The 12,479-nt window shown below is 47.7% G+C and overlaps 1 protein-coding gene across 1 annotated transcript in view; it reads right to left on the bottom strand.

Annotated features, from left to right (window-relative positions):
- LOC134615218 (vomeronasal type-2 receptor 26-like) overlaps positions 1–10,999 on the bottom strand; it is a 37,000-nt gene extending 26,001 nt beyond the window's left edge. Inside the window, exon 1 of the mRNA XM_063459712.1 lies at positions 10,986–10,999. Coding sequence (XP_063315782.1) covers positions 10,986–10,999 — 14 coding nt within the window. The remainder of the gene's footprint in view (positions 1–10,985) is intronic.
- Between the last annotated feature and the right edge of the window lie 1,480 nt (positions 11,000–12,479).

Raw genomic sequence — 12,479 nt, 5'->3', positions numbered from 1 at the left:
TGAATCGGACAACCTTTTTGAAAAGAAACAACAGGGATGGAGGGGTTCGTCATGCGATAACCTCTGTGACAGTACTGCTCCCACACCTGACTCAGAAGCGTCTACTTCCATAACAAAGGGAAGAGAAGGATTAGGGTGGTGCAGTACTGGAGCAGAGGCAAATGCCTTCTTGAGAGTTTCGAAGGCCTTAAGGGCTTCGGGAGTCCAAACCCTAGGGTGTAGACCTTTTTTAGTCAGCTTCGTTATAGGAGAGATAAGGGGTGAAAAGTTATTTATAAATTTCCTATAATAGTTGGCAAATCCTATAAAACGCTGGATAGCCTTAAGTCCTTGGGGAAGTGGCCAGGACAGTATGGCTTCCAATTTAGCAGGATCCATACTGAAACCCTGTTCAGTAATTATATAACCAAGGAATTGCACCGAGGTTTGATCGAACAAACATTTTTCTAACTTACAGTAGAGTCCGTTCTGTAATAATTTCTTGAGCACCATCCTAACATGATTATGGTGTGACTTCAAATCAGGGGAATACACAAGTATGTCGTCCAGGTACACCACGGCACAGACATGCAAAAGATCCCTAAGGACATCGTTTATGAGGTCCTGAAACACAGCAGGAGCATTACACAGTCCAAAAGGCATGACCAGATATTCGTAATGCCCGCTGCGCGTATTAAACGCTGTTTTCCACTCGTCATTCTCCTTTATACGGACGAGGTTATAAGCCCCCCTGAGGTCTAATTTGGTGAAGTACTTGGAACCTTTCACACGATCAAACAACTCAGTGATGAGGGGGATAGGGTAGGCGTTTTTAATCGTTATGTTGTTCAGACCCCTGTAGTCTATACATGGCCTCAAGTCGCCCTCCTTCTTTGCCACAAAAATGAAACCAGCACCAGCAGGAGAAGAGGACCTTCTAATAAAACCTTTACTTAAGGATTCCCGTATGTACTCCTCCATGATCTGGTTTTCTTTCTCAGAAAGAGGGTAGACCTTACCCCTAGGAGGCATAGTACCCGGTAACAGGTTTATGGCACAGTCATACTCCCGATGTGGGGGTAGTTTATCTGCTTCCCTTTTTTCAAAAACCAATGCAAGGTCTGCATACACAGAAGGGACAGAAACAGAAAGTGGTTTAGCCGTGGGCACATTGAGTGAACAAACAGGACGTACATGAGCCATACAGACTTGTTGACAAGATTCCCCCCAGGAGAGTATATCTAAACAACCCCAGTCAAGTACCGGGTTGTGCTTAACTAACCATGGAAAACCCAGAACGATTGAAGCAGTAGGGGAGTCAATTATTTGAAAGGTTAACCTTTCCTTGTGCAAAGCACCCACAGACATAATGATTTCTTGGGTTTCATGGGTTACCAGAGGTTTCTCAAGCGGTCTACCATCTATGGCCTCAACGGCCAAGGGTGTGGCCTTTTGGATCAAAGTCAAGGCTGCGGTTTTGGCAAAATTCTCATCCATAAGGTTGTCTGCCGCACCTGAATCGATCAAGGCTTTAGTTGTTATGGTGGTTTTATTGACTAAAAGAGAAACCGTAATAAATGGTCTGGAGATGGACACATGAGGGGACAAAGTCATAACACCCGAGGCCGACCCCTCTCTAGGCCTTAGGTGCTGTAGTTTCCCTGTACCTTAGGGCATGCATTACAGCGGTGCCCCCTCTTACCACAATAAAGGCATAACCCCTCCCTTCTACGGTACGCTCTTTCAGCCTCAGTTAACCCCGTAGCGCCTAATTGCATGGGTTCAGGGGATGGTGGCCTAGGAGCGGGTAGTGCTAGTAATGCAGTGCTGGGTAGGGCAGGAAACACCCGTGTATCCAGGCGTCTTTGACTACGCCTCTCTCTAATGCGGTTATCAATAAGGATCACATAGTCTATAACATCATCCAAAAGAACAGGCAATTCCCTGGATGCTATTTCATCCAGTATGTAAGCGGCCAAACCCTCCTGAAAGGCTGTTACGAGGGCATCATTGTTCCAAACCACTTCAGCTGCTAGAGTGCGGAATTCGATAGTGTAATCCGCTACAGATCTATTACCCTGTCGTACCCTAAGCAGAGCTTTGCCAGCAGAAGCAACCCTACCGGGTTGATCAAATGTGCGTTTGAAAGCGGTCAAAAAGTCTGCAAAGGACATTGGGGAAGCATTCTCCCACATGGGATTAGCCCATGCTAAAGCTCTCCCTGACAAGTGGTTTATCAAAAAGGCTATTTTAGATCTGTCAGTGGGATAGGAACGTGGATTCATCACCAAATGGATGTCAATTTGGTTGAGGAAACCACGACACAATGCCGGGTCACCGCTGTAGCGCTGTGGCGGCGTCATATGCACTACATGGGCAGGAACGGGTGCTGGAGTGGGAATGGGCTCGGACACAGCAGCAGCAACCTCCTGAACGGCAGGCTGCAAGTGTGCAGTGCGAGCCAGTATGGTTTGCAAAGCTTGAGCAAACTGATCCATACGGTGGTCCAAGCCATCCATTCTAGCCTCCTGATTAACTAGGAGCTGTGGTATGTCAGCAGGTTCCATTATGGCCCTGTTGTAATGTCACGATTCGGGGAACCCAACACGCCAACACACACACAGACACACACACAGAAAGTGTGCCGTACCGGTCCTTAGAGTGGCCGGGCTAAGCACACACAGAATAGTCAGGAGACAAGCCGAGTAAGGGGAACCAGAAAACAGAATAACGAGAAACAAGCCGAGGTCAAAGGGTAGGAGAAAGTCACAAAGTCAGTATAACAAGCCAGAGAGTACGTAACCAGAAAGCACACGTTCAGTATCAATACTATAAAGCAAAGACCACAACAGGGCAGGGAGGAACAGGAAAGGTAAGTATATAAACCAGAAGGTTAATTCTGATTGGCTAATTTCCAATCAGAATTAACAATCACACGTGGGAGATAACTAAACCTCCCACTGTGATTGAGGCACTGTGCCTTTAACGCCGGGTCAGGTGACTGACCCCGGCGTGTAACAAATTGGCCGGTCTCCCAGCGTGCAGCGTCATGCATGCTGCCACTGGGGGACCCGGAAGAAGACGCGGGCGGCACCCGTGGCTGGGAGGATGCCGCCCGCCGAACACCTGGCAGAAAGGGGACCGTGGACGGCTGGAGGGTGAGTGCCGCGAGCGGATTGCAGCCTCCCCTCGCAGCCGCCCGCGGGATCCTGACAAATAGCTTCCATAAGGAAGGGAGGGAAGGTGTTATCTTCGATTATAAGGAAATCATCCAGGTAGTGAATTACTGTGGGACATCTATTAATATTGAGGAGTAGCCAGCACAATGTCTCAGCGAATATGTCAAAGATTTTTGGTCTACTTTAGGAACCAAATGTAAGTCGAGACAAGAAGTAGTATTAGTCCTTCAATTTAACGCCATGCAGGTGCCAGAAGGAAGGACATATTGGTAAGACTTCAAACTTCTGATGAATGGGAGGCAGATAGGTCGATAATTAACCTTTGTTTCAGGGAGCTCTTTCCTGTGACAATACCAGTAGGGTTTGTCCTCCAGTGAAAGATGGAGATTTAAAAGGACATCAAAGAAAACCTTCTGTAACTTCTAGAAGCATCTCAATCGCCTCTGGATTTAACAGGGCTGATCGGAGGTTGCTACACTCTATAGTACCTGAAATCATATAAATAATGACTGTATGAAAACCTTTAGAAAAAAACAGAAATTGAGAAATCAACCAAATGTTCAGAAGGGTGATTTGACAACATAGCCAATAAAGCAGTCACATTTACAGAGGTAAAGTATGGTTTAAGATAAATTTTTTGGGGGCACATTTTTTGCATGTACTCTGAAACAATTTGGACAAATATACAACAGCTTGCATGCACTAAATCTGCAAGTACCTGTGTTACAATTGTTGCAGATCCGCAATTTACCCTCTAAGACTATCTTTAATAGTTTTGTCTGTTTTAGTTGATGAGCTAAGGACCGCAAGGTTAGAAGATACCTCAGTGTTGGGACAAAGGTTTGTTGTATGAGAAGTGGACGAGCAAACTGCAAAGGCTGGTGTTCTCAGGTCTGAAAAGTGTCTGCAGAAAAGTTCTCTGTCTAGTAGACTCCAGTTTGAGTAGATGCCAAACTGAGTGAGAGCCGCAGACACCTTTGCAGGGAATTGTGTCCTAGGTTCACCAGCTTGTGCATGTATAGGTCAAATTCTTCTATCTTATTAGGATAGTGTTACGGTACACCCAGGTATAAAAGGGGTTAATACCGCTGAGGACGTTCACCTTCCGAATGGAGAGACAGCTAACGAATGCTCCAATCAGCCGAACAGGAACCATACAAAATCGTTCACGTATCAAATAGCCGAACGAGTAAACCATACGAATCCAATATCCCCAAGTATGAGACCAAGCTCCGTATTGAGGATTAAGCAGAGATCTGATTTATTGAGGGCTACCTGCCCAGTATTTATGCAGGTCTCCCACCTGGTGGACACTCTCCTAGGGGACCAGATGGAAGACTGGGACAATATGGATGTAGTAGGCAATCACAGTGGCACAAGCATAAACACTCGCCTTTAGCTGAGAACAACTCTCCTCTCTATCCTGGAGATAATTGGGAAGAAATCCAATTATCTCCACGGATAGAGGCTAAACTCCATTTTGTACGTAATAATATAAAATGCATAAAAATCCATAACTCCACATTACACGAATAGAATAACCACATTTAATGTATCCCCAGATAGCTTAGATCTGAGCGCACATTATTACCGAATGGCGTTTAGATCCTATACACACAGTTCAATTGCCATGGAGCCAAGGTATTTCACATTGTCTTTCGGTATACAAATGGGCTCCATGGGATGGCTATGTGGGTTAAGTCATTTCGTGCAGAAAAGTACCGAACGGACCGGCGGAAGGCAGAGAAGGGTGGTCGGCGGTTTCAGCGGTGTTCGGGAGAAATAGTGCCCGTTTTTCAGTTCCAGGAAATCCTCGACGAACACCGCTGATCATTCGTGTGCCCAAGATGGCCGCCGCCTCATGGTCGGCATACAAACGACGATCACCCAGCATACCGCTGATAATTAGGAGGTGTCTGCGGTTAACCACAACGTTCTAATGAGGCCAAGAGGTTAACCAGCAGCACATTTCCAGGCTGAGTGGTCGGCTGTTCGCCAGTTTGTTCGTGAGTTTAGGAAATAAACGAATGGGGGGTACGGACAGACAATTAACCGAAAAACAGACAAACCCAGCGGGTTATAAGCACAGTTCCAAGACAGAGGGATCTGTCACATGGCTCCCTCCTTGTGGGACACTCCGGCAGACTCGGCTTGACCCTTTGTGGGTCAACTTGGGGATGACCGGAACTAGGAGGTTGAAGGGAGGTCTATTTGCCGGGACAATCCATTGGCATTACCGTTGTGCTTACCGGGTCGGTAGCTGATGGTGAAATTATAAGGTTGTAGGGCTAAACTCCACCACAGCAACCTGCCATTGTCTCCTGAGACCCGGTTAAGCCAGACAAATGGATTGTGGTCAGTCACAAGGGAAAATTCCTGTCCGTATAAATAAGGGTTCAGTTTTTTCAGGGCCCAGCTTAGAGCCAAACACTCCTTCTCCACTGCCACATAACTCACTTCCCTGGGTAGTAGTTTTTCTGAGATATGCGACAGGGTGCTCTCCTCCATCCTCCCCGACTTGGCTCAGCACAGCCCCCAGTCCAAACATGGAGGCGTCTGTGTGGACGAGAAAACGTTTGTTAGGTACTGGGACAGTCAAGACAGGGGCATTCACAAGTGCTTGTTTGAGGGCAATGAACACAGCTTCACAAGCTGGAGACCACAGGACCTGCCTAGGTAAATTCTTCTTAGTCAGGTCCGTCAGGGGCTTGGCGATAGCGCTGTAGTCAGGGACAAAACGTCGATAATACCCTGCAGTCCCCAAGAAGGCCAGTACCTGGGTCTTGGTGCGGGGTGAGGGCCAGTTAGCCACTGCCTCTACCTTGGCTGGCTCCGGTCTCTGGTTTCCACACCCCACTCTGTGGCCCAAGTACTGTACCCCAGCCATACCTAGATAGCACTTGAGAGGAGACAGTCAGTTTCCCTCCCCAGCAGTCCAGTGAGTTACAGGGAGAGAAGTGTGTCGCCCTTTCTTCCCAGTGGCAGTATGTATAACAGGGAGCTGAAGGTGCCGTCCTTCCTCCCCAACGGCAGAGTGTGTCCTTAGGAGAGGAGACAGTTGGTCCCTCTCCCAAGCAGTCCAGAGAGTCACAGGCAGCTGAAGGTGCCGTCCTTCCTCCCCAGCAGTCCAGTTAGTTACAGGGAGAGAAGTGTGTCGAACTTTCTTCCCAGCGGCAGTATGTATCACAGGGAGCTGAAGGTGCCGTCTTTCCTCCCCAGTGGCAGAGAGTCCTGCAGGGAGCAGAGACAGTCGGTCTCGCTCCCTAGAAGCAGGACAATATATTGAAAGGGGAGACAGCTGGTCCCCCTCTCCACCAGCAGAGAGAGTGTCAGGGAGAGGAGCCTGTTACCCCCTCTCCCCAGCGGCAGAGAGTGTTCCAGGGAGAGGAGTCGGTGACCACCCAGCGGCAGCTTATTTCACAAAGGGGAGACCCTATGCTCCCAGATGGGGCAGATGAGGCAGTCGGTCTCCCGCCCCAGCAGCAGGACTGGTTATCAAAAGGGGAGACAGTCGGTCCCCCTCTACACCAGCAGAGAGCGTGTCAGGGAGAGGAGCTTGTTACCCCCTCTCCCCAGTGGCCCACCAAGGGGAGATGATAAGCCCCACACCGGTGCAGATGGGACTGTTTATCCAAAGGGGAGACAGCCTGTCTTCCCCTCCAGCTGCAACACCAAGTCCAGAGGGAGGAGCCTACTACCCCTTCTCCTCAGCTGGGCCCCAACCAGGCTACTCCAGTGGTAGAGCTGGCACCAGTACTGCTGGTCTCTGCCGACTCAGCAACCCACCAATCCGGAGGGCTAGTAACCCCAAGAGCCGTGGTGGAGGCCCTGGACATGGAAAAACTACCCACTACCCCAGGTGCAGTAACCCATTCTTGTGGGTGGGCCACTCTATTGCTTATGTGTTGTGGGTGGGTTGCTGGACTAACCAGGGCACTGACCGACAGGAGGTCAGATACCATGTTAGTCTGATTGGTAAAGGGGAGAAATGTGGCGGAACCAACCTCGCCACTGGAGTAGCCTGGTCACCCGCCTCCTGCCGCTGAACTATGGCCCCATGTTAAAAACCTTTTATTTTCCCTGCAGAAAGGCATATTCGTGCCTTACTGCCTGGGCATTTGGTAGATTGAATCTACCGAACAAACTACCGACCGATCGACCACCTGGGAACTGGAGTGTGCCGTCAACTAACCGCAGCTTAATTGATGAATGCTGGGTGGCCTTTGTTCGTTTGCCAAACACGTGGCAGCGGCCATTTTAAACTCCCGAACGGCCAGCGGTGTTCAGCTCCAAATCTATGGAACTCAAAACGGACACTTATTTGCATGAACACCGCTGAGCCGCCGACTTCCCTTCTCCTGCAAAGAAACGAACACCGGTTCATTCGGGACTTTCATTATGTGAACAATGTTACCCCAGATAGTTATGCCATGGAGCCCATTCGTATACCGAAAGACTGTATGAAATACTTTGGCTCCATGGCGATTTAACTATGTGAATGTTATCTGAGTGCCATTCGGTAATATTTTGTGTAATATTTGCAACATTGTATATTTTTCTGTCTTTTTGGGAACATGTGCTTAATGGAGTCTGCCTCTGTCCTTGGAGATAATTGGATTACTTCCCAATTATCTCCAGGACAGAGAGGAGGGATTGCAATGCATTGTGGGATTTGTTTAAATGTGTAAGCTTGTGATTGGTCCTTTTACCCTTTGTATCCCAGTCTTCCATCTGGTCCCTTAGGGGAGTGTCCACCAGGTGAGAGACCTGCATAAAACCGGGCCAGGTATCCCCAGCAAATCAGTTCTGCTTGACCCTCAAATGAAGTGTTGTCTCGTTCTTGGGGGGAATGGGATTGTATGCTGTAACAGTGCGACTGCCAGGAGTGTAAACCGTTCGTATGGTTTTTCCTGTTTGGCTGTTTACAGCATTTGTATGGTTCCAGTTTGGGAGTTGAGGAATTCGTGTGTTTCCTGTTCGGGAGATTGGTGCTTGCAGGAGCTGCCTGTGTATCTGGAAGGGGAATATCGCCTAAACGGTTTTTAACCCCTTTTATGCTTAACGGTCCGTTACATTTTGTGTTCTGGGCTCACTGCACTTACTTTACCTACCTTACTGGCAATCTCACTGTTGCATTTTCACGGTGTTGTATAATACTAAGTGGGATTTTGGTTTTGGACTATTGTACACATTCTCTTTTGCCCATAACTTTCTATTCACTTAAGAAATGGAGTAAGTAAATGGAGTAAGCCTTAGGTGAAACGCGTTATTGGATGTTTTATTTACTTTTGGACTTTAAATAAAGGAATTATTTTTGGACAATACACCAAGGTTTGTGCCAAATTCCTTTTACTATTTTTTTATTATCATACCTGGTGTAATGGAACTCCCGGTACTCCGACCGAGTACCTTTCATTGATGGACGCTTCCTAACCTGCGCCGAGGACCACAAGCACCTCACTGGACACCACAACCACCGCAACCTCCACAACCGCCGTAGCTTAACTGAAGTCTCGCCGTCTTCTGTCCACCCTGGATCGGCTTCTGTCCTCCAGGACCGTGTGGTGAAGACCTCTCCTCCAGGAGAGCGTATCAGGAACAAGCTCTTAAAAGAGCTAAGTGATTAAAGATCAAGGGATTATGCAGAGCATAGCAATCCCCAGTGTGATTATAGCAGCTCCCTCCAATAACGAGACAAGGCTACGTTTTGAAGGGTAAAGAAGAACTGTCTGTACTGGCACATACAGCCTCTTTTATTCACATTCTACAAACATAGTACTGCCCACAGGGGTTTGAAGAACAACCAATCAACACATTACAACACAGCTAACACTCCCATTCATTACATCAGAAATCCTCCCCTCTGCCTGTGATACAATTATCTCAACACAAAAGACTAACTAATTATCACAGGCAGAAAAATACAGTATTATTAACCATATCACAGGGACCCTAAAACATGCAATAACCCCATAAAAATATATCCTCGGAACTGGGGGATCTGGGTGAACCACATATCCAAAATTCACCCAGATCCGTTCAGTAGTTTGGAACTACAGGCTATATGAAAAATAATTACTGTTAAATGTGTCCCCTGTTCTGTAGTTTAAAACTTTGTGCACCAAATACCGGCGAGATGGCACCGTGTAGAAAAGTCAAAACAGTGTCTGTGAGTTAAAATGGCCGCCATCCATTGTTCTCACCATGTGCTTCATCCATTGTTCTCACCATGTGCCTCTGATACATGACATGGGGGCCACCCAGTAACTCCACAGTATGTCCCCAGATGGTTCTTAAAGGGCCAGCAGCAGCATAATAAAATACAATATGCCCAAATCAGTTCCTAGAAGGGCAATACATACCAGGGCCATAGTCGCAGGGTAGGAGGCTGGCAAACAGGCCCCTCCAAACACCAGTGGCGAGGTCACTTTTGCCACAGTATTTCCCTAAATTTCAGGGACAAATGGCCATGTAAAAATGCTTAAAATAGCCCATGTGAGATAACACGCATTGCCTATTTTATATATGGTGTAAAACATTTATTTGGTAAACTGAAATGATGGGCCATTTAAATATACCGTATTTTTCGCTCCATAAGACGCACTTTTTTTCCCCTCAAAAGTGAGGGGAAATGTCTGTGCGTCTTATGGAGCGAATATGAAGCTTTACTTACCTGTCTTGTAGCGTTGGCCGGCAGCACAGGGCGCACCGCGGTACTGGAACTTGAATTTCATGTTCCGGTTTCCGGCGGGACTGAAAGGAAGTGTGCACAAGCTGAGTGCGCACTTCCTTTCAGTCCCGCCGGAAACCGGAACATGAAATTCAAGTTCCAGTACCGCGGTCTGCCATGTGCTGCCGGCCAACGCTACAAGACAGGTAAGTAATTATGGGACAAGGGGAGGGGGACAGTATGGGAGAGGAGAATATGGGATAGAAGAGAAGAATATGGGGAGGGGGATCAAGTCTATGGGGAGGGGGGGGATGAAGTCTATGGGGAGGGGGGGAGATGAAGTCTATGGGGGGGAGATGAAGTCTATGGGGAGGGGGGAGATGAAGTCTATGGGGAGGGGTGAGATGAAGTCTATGGGGAGGGGGGGAGATGAAGTCTATGGGGAGGGGGGGAGATGAAGTCTATGGGGAGGGGGTGAATGAAGTCTATGGGGAGGGGGGGAGATGAAGTCTATGGGGAGGGGGTGGATGAAGTCTATGGGGAGGAGGGGGATGAAGACTATGGGGAGGGGGTGGGTGAAGACTATGGGGAGGGGGTGGGCGAAGACTATGGGGAGGGGGTGGGTGAAGACTATGGGGAGGGGTTGGATGAAGACTATGGGAGAGAGGAGAAGACTATGGGAGGGGGGACACTATGGGACAGGGGAGAAAAAATATTCTGTACAAACTGTCCCATAGTAAGAAACACTATGGGACAGTTTGTTCAGAATATTTTTTTTTGGGTTTCTTTCTCTAAAAACTAGGTGCGTCTTATGGTGAGGTGCGTCTTATGGAGCGAAAAATACGGTGCATTATATTATTCTTCTTTTGCACATGAAAATTTAAGCATTTACAATAAAATTGCAACTTGCATGTAAACAAAATGCAGAAAACAAATTCAAAGCAAATGTCAATCAAAGCAATATATATATGTATTACATATAGGTGCAATAAATCTAAAAAAGGGAATCAGAGTTGAATATAAATATCTAAAAAATAAAAACAAAGGGGGCGTGGCCTGGAACGGAACGCGAGCGGTCGCATGTTAGACTAGCTCCGCGCACATTAGGCCCTCATACAGCATTTACGACCCGAAACTCAGGGAAAAAAAGCACTTACCAGTTATGTCCCATGCCAAAGGCAAGCGGGCAACCGAAAAACAGGACAAGCTCCACTTCTTTGGAACCAAACAAGGTCAGACAAAGGGGGCGCCACGCTGGAGGACTAAAAGATGGCGCCGACACGGACGGTGAACAGGCGGGAACACCAGACCCTACAGGCCTCATACTCACCACAGACAGCTTACAGGTCGATGTTTGACAGCATGGCTACGAAACTACAGGACACTCTGCAGCGGTCCTTCACTGATCTCCGCACGGACATTCAGGCACTGGGTACACGTACCTCGGAGCTTAAGGCCAACATGGAGGCGCATGTGGAGGCTCACAACAGGCTGGTAAACAGAGTGGAGGACGCATGGGAGTAAATAAATGGCTGATCTGGAGGACCGGGCACGTCGGAGCAATCTCCGCCTGAGAAATGTCCCCGAAAATATAGGTCCACAAGACTTGCCAGCTTATGCCACTGGACTCTTTCGCTTATTGGTCCCAGACATGCCCCAGGATGTCCTGTTAATGGACAGAATCCACAGGGTGGCAAAGCCACAGTACTTACCTATTGACACACCTAGGAACATCGTCCATAAGATGCACTATTATCATGCCAAAGAGGCGCTCATGAAAGCCAGCCGCACACAAAAATAATTACCAGCCACGTATCATAAGATCAAAATCAAATAGCGGGCAGGCCATGGACAGACTGCAAGCAAAGCCACATTCATAGACTTATCCTGAGTGAGCAAGTATCATACAATGTATTATCTCCGTGTACTAAATACATGCTATTACCTCCCTACAGCATAAATTAACAGCAATACTAGGGGCCATTAGAGTAGCCTTCTCTTCGGGTAATGCAGCCACATCCACTGGCCACTTAGTTGCCCGCTTTACCGCACCCACTATGGGCGAAGCTAGCCTGACCGACACATGCATAATTCAGCAGGGTAACTTATTTGTAAATGGGGCCAAGCAAATACGGACTGCAGGATAAATAATTTAGGGTCACCATGACCACACACCATGTTAGCGAGGGCCGACCTCGGCCACAGCGATGCCAATATAATATGCCTGCAGGAGACCCGCTTTAGAGGGACAACACACCCACGTATTCTATCAGAACATTTCCCCCATCAATAAAAGAGAAAAGTCTGTCCTATGAAATATATAAATCGCAACGTATACAATAGGTGAAGAACAGTTAAAATACCCTTTAATAGAAATGGGGTAAAAATCGTGAGACCTAATTTAACGAAAAAGGTAAAGAGGAGAGTGTAGAGACACACACGAAAAGGAAAAATTGGTGTGTCAAATAGTAACTAAATATTGACTGTAACTACTAGTGGTGCCCTAATGTCATAAAGCTAGCCCAGTGCTGTTAGTGCCGCACTTAGTCCATATGCTGGTAATTCGTACCACAGAGGTAGCTGTTGCTCGGTGTGCTGACATGTGATAGTGACCAACAGTTGGTATGGCGGATGACAGTAAGGGATACCAA

This window comes from Pelobates fuscus, chromosome 6, assembly GCF_036172605.1.
Source record: "Pelobates fuscus isolate aPelFus1 chromosome 6, aPelFus1.pri, whole genome shotgun sequence".
NCBI classification, from domain to species: domain Eukaryota; kingdom Metazoa; phylum Chordata; class Amphibia; order Anura; family Pelobatidae; genus Pelobates; species Pelobates fuscus.
The sequence above is the reverse complement of the archived record's forward strand: the minus strand, read 5'-3'. Positions and strand labels throughout refer to the sequence as shown.